This window comes from Elephantulus edwardii, unplaced genomic scaffold (genome assembly GCF_000299155.1).
Source record: "Elephantulus edwardii isolate Elephantulus edwardi_28Jun2011 unplaced genomic scaffold, EleEdw1.0 scaffold00076, whole genome shotgun sequence".
Classification (NCBI taxonomy): Eukaryota; Metazoa; Chordata; class Mammalia; order Macroscelidea; family Macroscelididae; genus Elephantulus; species Elephantulus edwardii.
In genome coordinates this window covers 5,109,074-5,126,412 of record NW_006399826.1, presented here as the reverse complement: position 1 = coordinate 5,126,412, position 17,339 = coordinate 5,109,074, and the positions used below count along the sequence as shown (strand labels likewise).

General features: G+C 51.2%; 1 protein-coding gene across 13 annotated transcripts in view; it reads left to right on the top strand.

The window, feature by feature from the left end:
- The window catches only part of CELF4 (CUGBP, Elav-like family member 4), a 356,428-nt gene that overhangs the window by 273,641 nt on the left and 65,448 nt on the right, over window positions 1-17,339 (top strand). For 7 of the 13 annotated variants that reach the window (XM_006889199.1, XM_006889209.1, XM_006889200.1 and 4 more), the window contains exon 3: window positions 8,675-8,753. In XM_006889199.1, coding sequence (XP_006889261.1) covers window positions 8,675-8,753 — 79 coding nt within the window. The remainder of the gene's footprint in view (window positions 1-8,674; window positions 8,754-17,339) is intronic. The other 6 variants (XM_006889207.1, XM_006889206.1, XM_006889201.1 and 3 more) reach the window with 2 other exon arrangements.

The following is a 17,339-nucleotide window of genomic DNA, read 5'->3' as shown; positions in this document are numbered from 1 at the left end:
ACCTTCCTATACATTTTTTTAAAACCACTCATTGCTGTTGAGTCAGAACCGACTCACAGCGGGTTTGCGGAGGCTGTACATTGCATGGGCGGAGACTGCCCAGCCTTCTCCTGAGGGGCTGCGGGTGGATTCAAACATCCTGCCTTTGAGTTGGCAAGTGCAACCTCTTACCCACCAGGCCACCAGGTTTCCCTTGCCAATAAGCTCAGTGCACAGCCTTTGTACATGGCAGTGACCTTACAGGGAGCTAGAAAGACGCTGCCGTTGCCTCTATTCCTGCTTATAATGACTCTATAGCACCAAACAGAATTACCCTATAGGATGTCCCAGCAGATCACCATCTTTCTCCCATGGCCAAGGTGGGGCTCAATGTCTACACAGAGATAAGGTGGGTCTGGCAGGCATCACCTGACTTCCAGCTTCCAGTGTAAAGAGGTCAGAGCTCTATGATGCTGACAAACATAACTCCTGGGGAGTTTCCAAGCCCTCTCTATGGAATGAACCATATGGGATTTATTAAGGAAGTAATTAAAGCATTAATGCATTTATAACAAGCTGCAAAGAATGTGCTGGGCTTTGCCATTATCCTGAGACACCCCTCACCAGGGAACTGCAGAAGCCCTCAGGCCAGGGGTCTTTCACACTGGACATTCACTGAAATTCCACCAGGCACAACTCAGAGAGCAAAAAACAGGCTCTGCCCTCTTGGGACTTTAAATGCTCCTTTAATTCGTTTGTTAATTACCATATAGAACAAACAGATATGTCTTAGAGAAGGTGCAGCCAAAGTGTTCCATGGAGGCAAAGCATGTGGCTAGGAGAGGCTATTCCTTGGAGAGGGAGATCGTGCTTGAAAAGGTGGAAGGTCGATGAAAGAGAGGAAGCCCCTCAAAGAGGTGGCTTGATACAGGGACTGCGACTATGGGCTCAAGTATGTCAGAGACTGTGAGGATGACACAGAAGGGGACAGGGTTCAGATCTATTGTTCCGAGGGTCACCAGGAGTCACGCTCGGCTTGTTGACGAAGTACTCCAAGGAGCCTGAGCGGCACGAGTGACTTCTTCTCTCTCGGCTACTCACCCAAAGGTTGGTGGTTTGAGACCACCCAGCAGCTCCACAGGCGAGAGAATGGGTGAACTGTGTCCATAAAGATGACGACCAAGCAGGCCCCGTGGAGCGGCGCTGCCCTGCAACACAGAGGGTGGCCTCCCTGACAGTCCCAGCGAGCACTGTGATGCTGGTGACAGGATGAGAGAAGGTGGTCACCGGCTTGAAATCCTTGGGAATTTCACCTCCGAATGAGGGTATTGTGGCTGGAGTCCAGTGGGACAATGGAGATTGATTGTGCCCAGGACTTGGAGTCTCTGCTTATGCAGACCCTCTACTTCCCTGACCACACCTGGTGCCCTCACGATCACAGCCACCTTCTGCAGCAGCAATGGCCTGGGATGCAGGTGTGGGGAGGATGGGGTTGGGCCCTAACACCCGGTGCTGTCTCGCACTCACCCTTCTGGGCCAGCAGCATGTCTGGCTGGTCAACAAAGGTCAAGACTCAAGAGAGCTGAGCATCTCATCCACCTCAATCCAGGTACCCAGGGTGTCTGGGCAATGAATTTAGAATACCCTTCAGTTGCTAGTCCAGCGTAGATTGGGGCGCTGGGCAGGATGGTGCCTGGCTCGACCTTCGCAGGGCCTCCTCTCAATAGAAGTGTGTCAGGTCCTTCCAGGGAGGGGAGCCAGCAGGACAGAGCTGGGACAGGGTTCTACTGTGTGACTCAGGTGCCTATGAAGGCACCCTGACTCACCCTGTCAGTGTCTCCATGCCCGAGGGAGCGCTCCCTCAGGATTGTCATGCCAGAGGGACCTTCCCTTCCTCCTTCCAACCTCCCTGAGTCTGGCCTGTGCTCATCTCTTCCGGCCAGCTCCAGGCTCCCTCCAGGGAAGAGCAGCAAAGTCCGAATTATACAATCCCGGTGATCCCGTACAGGAGCTGAGCGCTCTGCTATTTGCATTTAAAACTGCCACCGCACAATATGACAACGAGCGGTGAAATCCATGCTAATCATTTAAAATTTCAATTCTTCTTTACTTAAAATACATTAAATGGCAAATAAAAAAAGCACCATGACAAGTCGAGAGCGAAACCGTGGAAGAAAGAGAAAGCTTTTTATTTCGGCGGCTTCAAGGACACTTTTTTCTTGCCTTTTGAACACGGGGCCCTGCGTTTTCGTTTTTGCACTGGGTCCTGCAAATTATCTCTCTCTTTCCAGAGCGAGGCTGTCGCGGGGTGGGACCTGGCACACGGGATCTGCTCTCCCACCATTTCCATATATGAGTGGGGAGAGGGAGTTGATAGAATAATGCCTGCGTTCTCTGAGAGGATACGAACCAAGCTGCTTACAAACTGCAGGTGTGTTTAAGGCACAGGAGTCAGGCCTCACGCTGACACACACAACGGGAGGTGTGTGACTATGCCTTCTCTTCAGGTTCCCATCTGAACAGGTAGCAGAGGCCTGAGCTCAGTGCTGGCTGCAGGTTTGCACAGACACGAGTCCTCACCTCCATGTGGACTTCATGGCATGGGGAGAGAGGGCCCTTCCAGCGAGAGGTGGAGACTAGACAACACTGAGGCGTTCATATATCCCAGAATGAACCAGCCAGAGCTCTCAGCTTTGAGGTTAGATCACTCATCCTGGATTTGCATTCAGGGGTTCACAGCTCTCTGGGGTGCAGCGAGCTAATCCATTGGCCCCCTACAGTGCTGGGACTGCAACCTCAGCTCTCCACCTCTGAACACAGCCTTGATGCAAACCTTTCTGAGACCCCCCTCAGGCCACAGGCTGGCCTTGAGAGCTTGCCGTGTACACTCTGTCTGGTGCACGCCCTCCATCACCTTCTTGATGCTATTTCACGGCCCAGCTGAATTCTTTCACGATGTCTGTGATGTTGGACAAGCCCACCGTGGCAGACACCGTTACACACACCAGAAGAGTGCATCCTTGAGATAGGGTCTCGGGGGCCTTGAGGAAGAGCCCTGGCCCCTGTTCCTGCTTGAGACACATGCATGCGTGTCCCTGTGTCTGTCTGTCTGTTTACCTCTCTTTAGCATGTATGTATGCACGTACATCTGGAAACACAGCAATCCAGGGTCATGTGTGGGCAGCCGGAATGAAAGAAAAACAGCCAGCAACCTTCATCTGATGAACTCAGCCCTGTTTTCCTAGTGCCACTGTAGCAAATGTCACGTGTGGGTGCTTTAACAACTTTTCTGTTTTCTTGGAGCATCGTTGTTGTGTACCGTCAAGTCGGAACCTACTCGTAGCTGCCCTTCCAACGGGTTTTCAGAGGCAGTAAATTACACAGGAGAACACTTCCCATCTTCTTCCACAGAGCAGCTGGTGGATTTGAACCGTGTGCCTTTGGGTTGGTGGGGCATCTCCTTACCACGGAACTGGACCATCCGCTCTAAGAGAAGGCTTTCTCTCCCACTAGGCTCTTAGGAAGGTCCCTCCTTTTGTCACTTATGTTCTTTGGTCCCCTGGTAATGTCACATGGCACGGCATTTCCCTAATCCCACCTATGCATTTCAGCTTCTGAGCCTAATTTGCTCATTTAAAATCTTAAAGGTTTAAGACACATCCTACGCAGATAGGACCTCACTGACAGAACAGAAACTCTATTCCCCAGTAGAATTACATCCACAGATACACAAACCAAACCCGAATGCCAACAGATCCACTCAGACTCACATATCCCGTGAGGGTAGGGGCAAAGTAGCTCTGCCTCACAGAGCTCCCCAGGTTGTAACTAAAGCCAAAGGTCACATCCTTCTCCCGTGGAGCAGGTGATAGACTCAAACCACTGACATTGCTGTTAGGAGTCAAGTGCTTACCCACTGTGCCACCTGAGTCCCTTCCACAGGTGTCGGCATCAGCATTCAGAACACAGTATTGAGAAGGGCACAGCTCAATCCATTAACAGGTTATAAATCTGGACATTTGAGGAGGAGGAGGTTTGGGGTGGTCAGTGAGGAAGATGGGGGTGCTTTCAGATAGTGAGAAGGTGAGGCCCTTTATCACTGAGGCAGTGTGGGCTCAGCCTTGCTAGTGCTGTGTGAAGCAGCAGGCCCCAGACAGACAACAGAGGCTCGGGGCTTGAAATGTTGTGTTGAGGGGGGTGGCAGGCCCCGGAGAGGGCCAGCAGGAACCTGGGGGCCCGAGAGGGTTAGGGGGTCACAGTGGGGTGATTTAAGGGGATGTCCTGGGCTCTTAGGTTTGCTTAGGCAGCTGTCAGGACAGTGAGGGGCTTCTGGGCTCAGTCCTGGCCAGTCCTTTTATGCGCCCAAAGGAAGGGTTTGCTGCTGAAGGACCAGGCGAGGTCAGCCCTTTCCTTGTCTGGGAGCGAAACACAGCCGAGTCCTCAGGCAGGATGCTGGCCTTGCCTAGGCAGACCTTGTCCTGGTGGGGTGTCCATGACCAGGGAGTCCTTATAAGGGGAGACACAAGGAACGGGACGGTGAGTACAGTCTCCCTTCACCAGGACAAGGAGGAAAGCAGTGACCGGAACCGACAGGGTTAATCTGGGTTGTCTTGCTGGGTGGGGGGCACACCCCCCCTTCATTGGTGCATCAGCCTCCAGAGACCTGTGGGAGGTAGAATGGGGCGCATATCCACCCACTGGAGCTGACTGGGGTGGGGGGAGCAGTAAATGAGAAGTGAAGAGAGACCCAGCTGGCCTGTTTGTCTGTCCGCCTGTCTGCAGCCGACTGCAGGCCTCCCTTCCCGCAGGGAGCCACGCGGGACAGGTGAAGCCTTTCAACCAGCTCAATCATCGTATTTATTCTAATTGTATCGTAATCGTCCCCAAGGAGCCCGGTTCAAATGAGCTTGACATTATTAAAATTTTAATGCCCAGTTTTCATAGCTGAATGAATATTTAAAGGGTATGTCCCAGCTTAAGTTATGATGATGAAGAAATTAATGGAATGTCTTGTTTAATGCATGGATATGTGTTGATGCAAAAACTGGCGTGGGGTGGGTTGGGGGAGGGGAGGCAGAAGCAGAGCTGGAGGGTTGGGAAAGGGGCTGTGCAGTGCAGAGCAGAGACAGAACTGGGGGAACCAAGTTCTGGGGACCACTTGCTCCCCCTGAGAGGGGCCCTGACACACAGCCCCAGGGTTGGTGAGAGCCAGGGAGCTGTCTCTGACTCCAGAAGGAACTCTGGCTCCACCAGCCCCCTTCAGGGAACAGGAACGCCAAGGGTACCCCGCTGATACCTCAGAAAGAAGACCAGGAAGACAGGCGTCCCCCAGACACAAGCCCAGAGTCCCTAACAATGAGAGACAGCTGGACTGAAGAGTAAGGGCCAGGGAAGAAAAGAAACAAGACGGTGGACGGTAGTCTCTTGAACGTACCCTGAGGCTCATGGAGTTAAGGGAGAAGGGGGCACATTTAAGAGCAAGGAGTTGGCACTGTCCCCACCTTTTTCCTTCCCATCCTCCTTGGTTCTTCCTGCAGGCCTCCCTGGTCCTGCTCTCCGCATCCTCCTGCTTCTCCCCTCCCTCTAGTCTGTTCTCCTCATGTCTTCACTGCCGCCCTCCTCATCAGTCTTCTTCCTCCTCAGCTCCCTCCTCACAACCTCACCTTCCCTCTGCCTGCCTCGGCCTCCTCTCTCTTCCCAGGACAGGCTGGTCCACTCTGTCCACTCCTCCATCCTCAAGGCAGAACAAGGCAGGCCCCAGAGACCAGAAAGAAACAGGGAGGGAGACCCTCTACTTCGGGCCCAGACTCCTCCCGCTGAGCGGCCTTCTGCTCATGTCTGCTGAGAACAGAGAAACACAGGCTGTGCCCATTCTCTCCTCACCGTGCTCCCCCAGCCCAGCTCCTCTCGGACAGCCTCAGGAGGCTGTCTGGACAATGACTGTTCCCAGGTAATGAGAAATGACTCCTGACGCCACGAGTCCATGGAAGCCACTCAACTCCTGGAGAAGCATAAAGCCCCTGGTATCAGGGAGCCCCAGACAGCTGGTGAGAAGCTAGTGTGAAGAAGAGCAAGCCCCTCTATGGCATGGAGGGAGGGGTCTGAGCATGCCACCGAGGGCTGCTATGCCGGTTCTGTCCGAGACGGTAGCAAGCGATCGGTACTGAGGATGTGGGACTGGCCTGAGGGGCGAATGGAAGTGAGGTCTGTGATACCAAAAAGAGCTCTTTCCTTAGTCTCCGCCTAACCTCAGGCACACCCAGCTGTGCTCAGACTCTCACAGAAAAGATGCCGTGAAACAAAACACCCGAGGGATCACAGACCCCTCCCAGTGGTTCTGACCCTCCTCTCTGTATCACCCATAGATATGAGAGGTCCACCTTCCAGCTCTGGTCAGCCCCACTTCCTCTCTAGTCTCCACACACACTCCCCTCACTTGGCTCCTGGGGCAGTGACAGAGCCTGGCCAGGCCTCCTCTGTCTGCCTCTTCTCATTGAAACCTCCTCCTGCTCCTGGTTAAGGAAGACCCTCACTTGCTTACTTGCCTGCCCCACCTCCATCTGCCCATCTGGTCCATCCCCTAAGCCCATCTCATCTCACCTGGCTCTCAGCATCTCTGAACATCTCGTCAGACGTCCAGAGACCTGGGCTCTGGTTTTGGCATGATTGTTAATCGCTTGTGTGGCTTAGGGCTAGTTTCTTAATGTTTCTGAAAACTCACCTGTCTGTAAAGGTGGATAAGAGAAAGAGACTGCTGTAGACAGAAGAGAGGAGTTTGCAGGTGGAGGGTATGGTCTTGGGATCTTGAGGAGGCAGGTTCTGGAACAAGGGGAGGGAGGAATCGATGGAAGGGGTGTCAGGGCCTAGACTGAACACACTGGAGAACCTGGACTCAATTTGGTGGCCCTAGGAGCCTGGTCCCAAATGAACATATCCCCACTTATATTCCCCTGACCCCTCATGGCTGAGCAGCTGGGTTCAAACGAGTCCAAGGCTATGACGGCCGGTCTGCCATCGATGGCCAGTCCTGCACCTCCCCTGCCTGGCTGGGTCCCAGATCTGCCACTTCTCGAGGCTTTGTTTTCCTTGTTGGCAAGACAGCGATAACAACCCAGGGCTCACAAATGGTAAAAAGTCCATGACCCGGAAAGAGGCAGAAATAGGACCAAGAGCACGCAGGGGTGGGACATGACTCAGGGTCAGCCCTGGGGACTCTTGTGGAACAGGAGAACATTGTGTTTTGGAAGGAGTTCGGGAGGAAGGGGCTGCTGAGTCCCACAAGTGACCACGTTCCTTCCTCTTGGCACCCTCTCCCCTCTGCCACCAGCCTCACGGTCAGATGCCTGGGTGACCTTCTGGACCTTTCCCTTAAAGGCTAGGAAGAAGGTGGGTTTTCCCAGGCCCTCAAAAGGATTCCAAGAATTTCATTTTGTCCTTCTCTCTGTTGTGACAAATTCCACTGGGGTAGGGCTTACAATCAAAGGATGTTTCCTTCAGTGCATTAGGGAGTGTCAAGTGGGACCACATGGCAAACAGCCACTCCTGACACCCCCAGCATGGGCTGACCACCCCGATGGTCCCGTCTGTACCACCTCCACTCCTGTCGGCTGCACTCTGCCTTCTACCTCTGTCCTTTTTCACCATGAATCTGTCCTTCCCCTGGTCTCACCTCCAAGGTGCTGAGTCACAGGTACCCACAGCCTCCCCCCAATCCAGTTGTCTTGACAGAGCCAAAACTCACTTGGAATCCTGGACGAGAAAGTCTGAGGAGGCTGATGATTGGCTCGTCCAGCCCTGAACTGAAGGGAACTGGCTGGGAGAGCAAAAATCCCTCCAGAAGCTGTTTCCCAGACAGCTCCTGCCTCTGTGTGTGGAAAGCATACGAGCTACCCTTTGCCTTAGTGTCTCCATCTGTAAAATGAGGGTGGGAGTCAAGGTGTGGTTTAGAATCAGTCTTACTGATAAACCAGGGTTTGTGCTTGTGCGAGAAATTCACATGAGATTAAGGGTGAGGGGTGCGCGTGACAGCAAAAGCCCTTGAAAGACATGAAGTGTGATTCCATTGAAATGATTCTTATCATTTTTACTGTTTGAAATGGTCTGGGATCTCCAGGTGGCCAGCCCACCCTGGTGCCTCCCACAGATGGGAGGCATGAGACAGACTACAGGGCCTGATGCTGGGCGTGCAGAGACCCCTAGTGGCCTGAGTGGGGAACTGGCATCCTGGAGAGGCCTCAGGCTGGCTGCTGAAGTTGGGGTGTGTGCTATAGAGAATGAGTAGCTGTGCCCACCTGCCCCTCGACCCAGTCACAGTCCTGGCTGCGTTCAGGAGCCCCAAGAGCTTCAGCCACCCCTGAAACCCACAGCCCATGTCTGCAGGCTGGGGCTTGCTGCCAAGTCCTGGCCGAGATGGGATTAGTCCTTAGCCATATGAACTGTGCTGAGTGAACTAGACTGACCCAGAGATGGACCACAGGAGGGTGGCAGTGGCTATGTCGCCTCCAGCCCAGAGAATCTGCTCCTGAAGTCATGGGAATGGGGACTGGATGGACTTCAGGGAGACATGCATGCGTGGGGGGGGGGGGGAGCGGAGATGGTCTGCATATCCACATGCATCTGTGCACTTACAGGTAAAGGGTGCTTCCCCGCACCCCAAGGCCTGCTCTAACTCTGTGTCCTCTGTGTTCTGTTGCAGATGAACAGGCCGATCCAGGTGAAGCCAGCGGACAGCGAGAGCCGAGGAGGTAGTAGCTGCCTGCGCCAGCCCCCTTCACGTGAGGGCCCACTTGTCTCTGCCCTTCCCCTCCTCCACCCCCTCTCCCCCCATGCAGCCAGTCCCCTGCCTCCTCCTGCTGCTCCCTGTACAGGGCTTCAGAGCGGAGCTGAGCGGTGTGAGAGTGAGAGGAACGGGTGGGGTAGGGGCTGTGCGCCTTTCTGAGTGGACAGGAAGCATGTACTGGAGTCCCCTTCTGCCCAAAAGGTGCCCCCACCTCCGTGTCGTCACCAAGGTGCTAGGCTGGGATGGAGGAAGTTTAGGTTGACTGCCTGCCCCTGGAGGGGCTTAAGTCGGGATGGAGGGAAATCCAGGAAGGATGGCTCATATGGAGCCAGGAGGAAATGTGGGCACATAAGGAGATGTTTAGAAGAGAATAGAGGAGTAGGAGCCGGCCCGACCCCACAGATGCTGACGCCAGAATGTGGAACCTGTGAGGACCAGACAGGATGTGATGGGGTCCCTACATGGCAGCCTGGTTAGAGGACTTACTTGGAAGGCTGTGCTCTGGAAGAATAAAGGGCTGCCCTGTCCTCTGGTGACACTCCACTGACACAGTGCCTTTCTCCTGTCCTGCTCACCCCATCTCCTAACTCCCAAGGGTTACCTATGCCCACCAGGGGCAAGGCCCACATCCAGTGACCTCTAGGTAGGAGTGGCCGCTCCATGAGAAAAGAGCGCTAAGGGAAAATTAGAGGCAAAGAAAACATGTCTAATATGAAAGGCTTCCACTGCCAAGGTGTGGGAACCGCCTGCAGTGAACCAGCCTCCGTGATACACAGAGCCCTGTCCCCCTCACCTGTGGAAGAGGCCCACCCCAAAAGGTAGAAACCTGGCTGGCCAGCCTGGCGGCCAGAGGGGAGCATTCTACCCTTCCTGCCAGAATTGCCCTCATCTTCAGGGAAAGGGCTTCTAGCTCTGCACACCCCCTGGCATCCTGCCATCACACTGCACTTTGACCCCACAGTCCCACAACTCCTCCTTGGTCAGGTGGTCAAGCCCAACCTGTGAAGAGGTCGGTCAAAGTCTCCTGAGGGAAGACACTGTCCTCTCTACAAAAAAGGGGCCCGCCCTACTTCAGGGGCTCAGCCAGGTAGTGGGCAGAGCAGCTACTACCCACAAGGACGCTGGCGGGGAGAGATAACCACCCACAGCGTGGAGAAATCGAGAATGTGCCTGCGAGACCACAGAGAGGAGTGTGAGGAGTCAAGGCCCCTCCTGTCCTGAGAAGATGAAGCAGGATCACAGTACAGCCCCCCTGAACTCCCCTCGCATCCTTGCTCCCAAGCAGGTCTGTGGAGCCCAGTGTGAAGGCCCAGAGGACAGGACAAGGTGGCCATCACAGCTTTCTTCTGCCTTCCAGCCATGTGCCCTTGGCATCCTCTATCGGACTACCATTCCACCATTCCTTGACTTTCACCCTAGTTTCTAATGACAGATCCACCACCATTCCCCAGCTTAGGACTTTCTGCCCTCTCCAGGCCAGATGGGTCACTGCCCCATTAATTCAACTGTTGAAATATTCCCCTCTCTTTCATCACCCCTATCCCCAAACATCCACCAGCAGCTCTGCAGGAGAAAGATGGCCTATCTCCTCTTGTGCAATTTATAGCCTCAGAAAACCTGCTGGAGGATCAGCTATGAGTCGGTTCCGCCTCAGCGGCACATAACAACAATAACTACATCTCCGAAACACTCACATTTAGCAGCAAAATGACAAACTGTTGAATCAGCTGAAGCTTGCCAATTCAGAGTCCAGGTTCCTGTCCTGGAGGGAACTTCCGATAGTGTATTGTCAGGCGGCCTGCTTGTCCCAGACATTCTCTTGTCCTCCTCCAGCTCAAAGAGGATGCTGATCTGCACATAAGCCCTACGATGAGGTGATGTGAAGCCTTCAGACTCTCAATTTCTTGGGGTGGGGTGGGAGTGGGGAGAATGAAGGTGAAGGTCAGGCATACCCCTTCTCTCCAGTCTTTCTACCAACTCCTACACTAGCCATCCTTCCCAGTGTCAAATGAACCAACAAACGACGTAAGCATGGGCTTACCTGTGCTTATCTGCTTACATATAGAGTGAGCAGTTTCACATTTTCCACCACATTAATGATTCTGCCTCTTGGTATGGCTGGCATCTGTCTCACTTCTAACTTCACAGCACCTTTCTATAGAATCAAAGCCTCTTTTCAAAATGTACAATCCCTGATAAGGGCAGAGTACTCAGAAAGCCCAGTGTTGTGCTTTCTTACTAATCTACAGAGAATTAATTTTTATTACAGATTTGTAGAATCTGTAGCAGAAGTCAGCCCATGCTTGCCTTGTTCCATGTGTCACTTCTGCTCCCAGAGCATTCTACTTCTCTGCTGGGTTAGATTAGCCCTTGCAGTGGTCACACAGAACTGACAGAACATACTCAGAATTATAGGATTTATTAGGGAAGTAACACGTTCCAACTCAGGATCAGGAAGGACTCAGGATACAGTTCTTCAACCAAGACAGCTTCTCCTCTACGACAACCACAAGCAAGTTGATTCTCGAAGCCACTCAGCCCCTCAACCTCATGGACCTCTTGGACTAACCTCTGCCCTGCAGAATTGTTGTTGTTATGTGCCATCGAGTCACTTGTGACTCATAGTGACCCTATGTACAACAGCCCTAAGCTCTGCTCTATCTCTTGCCAACCTTATTGTATCTGACACACCTATCCCCATTACGCCAGTGCCGCCGGAATCAATCCATCTCATCAAGGGTCTTCTTCTCCTATGCTGTCCCTCCACCCTCCCAAGCATGATGTCCTTCTCCAAGGACTGATCCCACCTTGCAACTTGTCCAAAGTATGTCAGATGGAGCTGCAGAATCCTTACCTCCAGCTTGGAAACATCTACTCTGCCAGCAAACCTCTTGTCCTATGGTCCTCTCACCCTGTGGGCCAGAAAACCCCTTGTACCATCTCCTGTCAATCTTCTATTCTGTTGCCTTTCTGCTGCTCTTTCTCTGCCACTACTTTCCCCACGTCTTGCCATCTCCATGTTATTGCTCTCTCTACCACCTGAGTCTAGGAGATTCTCAGGATGAGGATCCCAGATCTAAAGGATGTACTCCACTCCCAGCTCTTCCTCCTTTGTGATAGTCAAGATCCCCTTTCTTGCTCTGAAATGGCTCATTTTAGGCCTAGTTATTGTTGTTATCAGTTGCCAACTCATAGCTGACCCTCCGGGAGGTTTTCAGAGACTCTGAAATCACATGGAAGGAGATTGCCCATCTTTCATCTGCAGAATAGCTGGTGGATTTGAACCACTTGCCTTTGAGTTGGCAGTTGAGCTCCTTAGGCACGATACCACAGGAGGTCTCTATTACACCCAGAGCGTGCCAAAACTGACTACGCTTCTCTGTGGGCTTCCATGCACCTTATTTGCATGGTCACACCACCACAAGGGTGTCGTGTACTTTACTTGCATTACTGATAAGCTGTCTGATGCCCGTAGTGGGCCACAAGCATCTTATTTGCCTAGTTCTATCCAATCATTTGGTGGGAGTTACCAGAGCATGGTGAGAAAGGCCATATGAAAGCCATCCATCGTACTGTATCCTCTGAGCACAGAAGCTCTCAAACTCCAGTTTCCTGGCAATGAGAGGAGACTGTCCTCTCACGACCTCACCCAGGTCTCTTCCTCGTGGCTCGAGAGCATGCAGGAGCTGGCACACAGCTGAGTGAGAGCCCTCTCTGGAGACCAGCACTGGGGCGAGCAGGCTCAGGAGTCCTGCAGCACCTCCAGGAAGCCAAGCAGAGTCCAAGCATTGGTCTTAGTTCTGATTGGAAGCAGGTATCTGACAATAGATGTCATCCTCCGTACCAGGGAGACAGGAGGCAGGTAGAGGATTGGATAAGGTGGCACTTGAGTCAGACTTGAAGGAAGGGGAGTTCTGTACCTGAGGGAAAATCAAGGGTAGCAGGAACAAGTCCGAGGGAGGTCTCTGAAGGGAGCAGCTGGATGCCCTGTGCTGACAGTGAGAAGCTCAAGGTTCAGCTGATTTTCCCTGGTTCCCAGAGTGAAGTGTCAGGGATCACCACTGTCCAGCTGAGCTCTAACAAACCCCTTCCTCCGTTACACTGCCTGCGAGGCAACAGCTCTCTAACTTCAAGTTGCTAACCTCATCTCCTTTCTTCCATATATCTCCTACCACTGACACTTGTCTCAAACCAAATTAATCAGCTCTTTCTTTTTCCTCGCAGTAGAAAGGGGCTGGGTGGGGGGAGATAAAGGAGGCAAACCTAAACATCTATCTATTAATTGCATATTCAATATTAAACCATGAGAGGATTCTGAGTCAGCACTATCACCAAGCTAATTTGTTTGTGGGTTGTGTTTTTTTGTTTTTTTTTTTTAAGGAGAGTCAGTTTAAAATAATTTAATATCCATTAAATACTTCTTCTAGGAGAAAGGGCTTGGGGTGAGGTGAACATCAGAAATAATTAAAGAAATGGGGATCAGGAGCCAGGAGGAAGAGAAGAGACTGATTGGGAGGAGGACGAGGGATGTGATGGGGAGTTGGAGGGGAGGAGTAAGGAAGAGAGTCGGCTGAGGAAGGGGGAAAGGGTTATGGGGAGATGGTAAGGGATTGGTGAAAACTGGAAGCACATATAGAAAATACATAGACATGTAAGAAAAGGAAGTGTCTTCCCTCATCCCAGCTCTGGTAGCTTTGTGCCTATGCTAGATAGGGTCTCAAAGACCCTGAGGCCATGGGCCATATATGCCCTCCAGATGCACTGAATGACAACAAAAAGAGATGATTTCTTTTCTATATATGGTTTGGGATGCATGTAGGTGCCAAGGTGAAGAGTACTGAAAGAAGTCTTCTTCCACCAGTCATGTCCCAGCCTCAGGTTTTAGGAGTTCCCTGGTGAGAGAAGGGATGGCAGAGCTGGACTAAATGGAAGAGTGTTGGAGAGGGGGATGGAGCACCTTTTTAAACATCTAGTTTTAATGAATGCTGGCTGGTTTGTACATTGTCAGAGTTTAACTCTTCTCTTTCCCAGTGTTGAGTTAGGTCAACTTTACCTTCCATGGGTTGGAGTGAATGCACACATTGGCCACTGTTTTAATTACCTAATGTTGCTATAACAGGAATACCATAAGTCGATGGTTTAACCAACAGAAATTTATTATCTCAACTTAGGAGATCAGAAGTCCAAATTCAGGGTGCTAACTGTAGGGAAAGACTTTCTTCCTCTGTTAGCTCTTTAGGAAAGGTCTTATTTTCTTTCAGAATGTGTGGACTTGGTGTTCCTTGGCTATCTCCATGTGTCTTGGTCTCAGTATTTTCCTGGGTATAGGAAGTTTGCCACAGTGGGACCCTGGTTCCAGAGGACATACTCTGCTCCTGGCTCTTCTTTCTTGGTGGTTCTGAGGTCTCTCTTCTCTGATTCCTTCTCTTTCCTTTTATCTCTTGTAAGAAAAAAAGGTATTGGAAGCCGCATTCCAGGGAACTCACCTTCCATCTGATCAGAGGCTTAAGGGTATTACATCTCATCCTTAATCTTCATTCAGTTGATTGAGTTTTCATACCAGATCCAATCCCATCATGGGAGATTATTGCATAACTGCCATATTACATCATTACATTTAAGACACTGAGAATCATGACCCAGGCAAGGTGATGTATATTTTTAGGATCCCAACTTCATCTATTACAGACATGCACCATCTGTAAGGAGGAGGAGGAAATGGCTGCGTATGTGGCTGGGCTCCCCGGAAAGAGCCCAGGATGGCACTTCTTACTCTAATCCATGGATCTAGCCCCCTCTCTGTCCAGAACTACCTATGGGTCTTTGTCTCCTTACCTGATAAGTAGAACTGTGCCTTCTAGGGAAGAGGCTATTTTCAGAGCACTGGTTGAGGTTTGGGGCCTTTATACAGGTATATTGAACCCATACCCAACCGGAACTTTGAGGTTAAATTTACAAACCAAAGCACAGAGGGGTTAGGTCTCTTGTTTAAGATCACACCACTAGTAAGTGATAGAGCTGAATTAAACTCCTGCCTGTCAGCCACCAAAAGCTAGGCTTTTCCATCCTTCTGACTCTTGGAATCTTTGTCATGCACTCAGCAGCTTAGAAGGAAGTGAGAAGGCACCACAGGTAGTTGTTTGTGACAGTGTAGGCTTACTCTCAAGGAGGCTGATGGAGGAGAGGTAGAGCCAGGCTGAATGAGGATCTCTCAAACTAACTGGAGCTTAAAGAGACCAGGACAGGCGTAGGTCAGAAAACAAAGAGCCTCTTGTGGCCTGGATTCCGTGAGGTCTTCCTGAGAAAGGTGGTTGTTGTTGCTGTTGTTGTTGTTGTTGTTAAGTGCCGTTGAGTTGTAGATGACTCATAGTGACCCTATGAATGAAAGACCTGAACACTTGCATAACTTACATTGTTTCTCCAAGTTCATAGAGTTTCCAAAGGCAGGCTATTTCAGAAGTGGATGCCGCGCCTGCTTCCAAGCTTGTTTTAATCAGGGAGTTCCACCAAACACTGTCCACCATAGGTAACCATATTGCATTCAACACATCACTGTCACAGTGTTCAGCATCACAGCAACCACGAGTTACCTCTGTACAGCAAATGGACAGACCAGTGCTATACCACTTAGAAGAATGTTTGACCAAAACCAATTAAAACCAGGCCTGAGGGCTGCAGATTAAAATCACCCAACTTTGGTTTGGTAGCATCACTTTCTATCTATCCACTAGGCCAACAGAGCTCTCTCGAGGAGATTGCAGAAAGTCATGTGAACTTGCCAGCAGAGTCAGGACACAAATTGAGAGTAGGGTCTTCAATATTAGCCCAAGGGTTTATATTGTCCTTATTGGAAGCAAGTACCACTGATTCTGGTGGTTGGGTGTCTTGATTTCTTAGTCCTGCTGTAACAGAAATACCACAAATACCTGATGGATTAAGAGGTAAATGTCCAAATTCTGGGAGTTAGCTCTAGGGAAAGACTCTCCCTATTTGCTGTAGGAGGAAACCCTTATTTTAGTGTCTGTAGCTGATCATCCTTGGAATTCTTGGAACTGTAGACTAGGCAGTCTCCATCTTCTTCAGCTAGTGCAGGTCTTCCTTTGTGTCTGTTTTCTTTGGTGCCTAAGCTTTCCTTTTTTATATCGCAAAAATTATTGCTTTGTGGCACATCCCATGTTAATGTCGACTCGTTATCATAACAAAGAAGACCGTTTTCAAATTGGATTGCATACATTGGTGTCTTGTAAAAATAAGCCCACTACTTTCAAGTCATTTCCGACTCATGTTTACCCTCCATTAGGTTTCCAAGGCTGTAAAGAAATCTGTATGGGAGGTTACTTCCTCATCTCTCTCCCACAAAATATCTAGTGGATTTGAACTGCCATTCTTTCCTCCAACAGCCTAACAATCAATACACTGTGCCACCAGAGTCAGGATTTAGAGCACACATTTGGGAGATGCAATTTAATCTAGAAAGGAGAGCAGGGCGGGGCGGGGGGGCGGCTCGCAGCAACAAATGCTCCTGGAAAGAAAGGGAAGAGAGCACCTGCTCTGCCCTCACAAACAAATCCTATCACTGTTTTGCCACCACCAGCTTCTGGCCAGTGAGGAAAGGAAACCAGGAGGGAGAGAGAAGCTGGCCAGAGCAGAGCGGGGAACCCTACACAGCCTCACGGAGCAAGTTATAATTAAACTGAGAATCACCCCAAAATCACTAAGCTGATTCATTAACCAGAAGTTTATATGCAGATTGAGGGAAATCGAGGAGCCAGGTGGTGGACTCTGGCATCCGAGAGACCAGAGCACCTCCCACAGGGCACATGCTCCAATTCTTTTGCCTTCTGGCAGCCAGATGCACCTCAACACAAACAGCAGGTTCACCATCAGCACCTGGACTGGGGGCTCCACAGTGCTGGTGTCGGAGTCCCTCTGCCACATCTGTGCTCCCTTTTCACCCCCTCCCCTCCACCTCCTCCTGGGTCTGAGGCCAGGTGAGTGTTAAGTCCAAAAGACAGGGTTTAGCCCTCCCCCAGGTCAGGCTTCTGCTGTCAGGTGATTGGGGTTCCTTTCAGTGAGTCAGGAACAGGAAGAAGCTGATTGGTCTGGCCTCAGGCAGCAGGCCTGTCCACAGACCCAGAGGTTGAGCTGAAGGGAAGCTTGGGGCAGGGAAACTGGGGCTGAGGTGTGTGGCTGCCCTCCTGGGGTGGGGTAAGAATGTCAGTAGTCAAGCAGAAAAGTCCAGGTGGCTGAGCCAGGGTCAGGTATAATATACAGTCATATGTTCTTCCTCCATGCGCACACACACACACACACACACACACACACACACACACTAGCAGACAGATGCTGTTGTCCCTCACCCTCAGAAAGTCTCCTGAACTCTCATCAGAATCCACCCCAGCTCCCACAGTCACCTTCTACTGGCTGGAAGGCTTAGCTAATGCCATGCCATGTCTCCTCTATGCCATGCTTGCAAAGATGACATGTACACATTGCACACAGTAATACTCCCAACCACACAGAGACACACCGATACAGACACATGCCTGGTTTCACACATATTGCCTGTGAGTCAGACAAT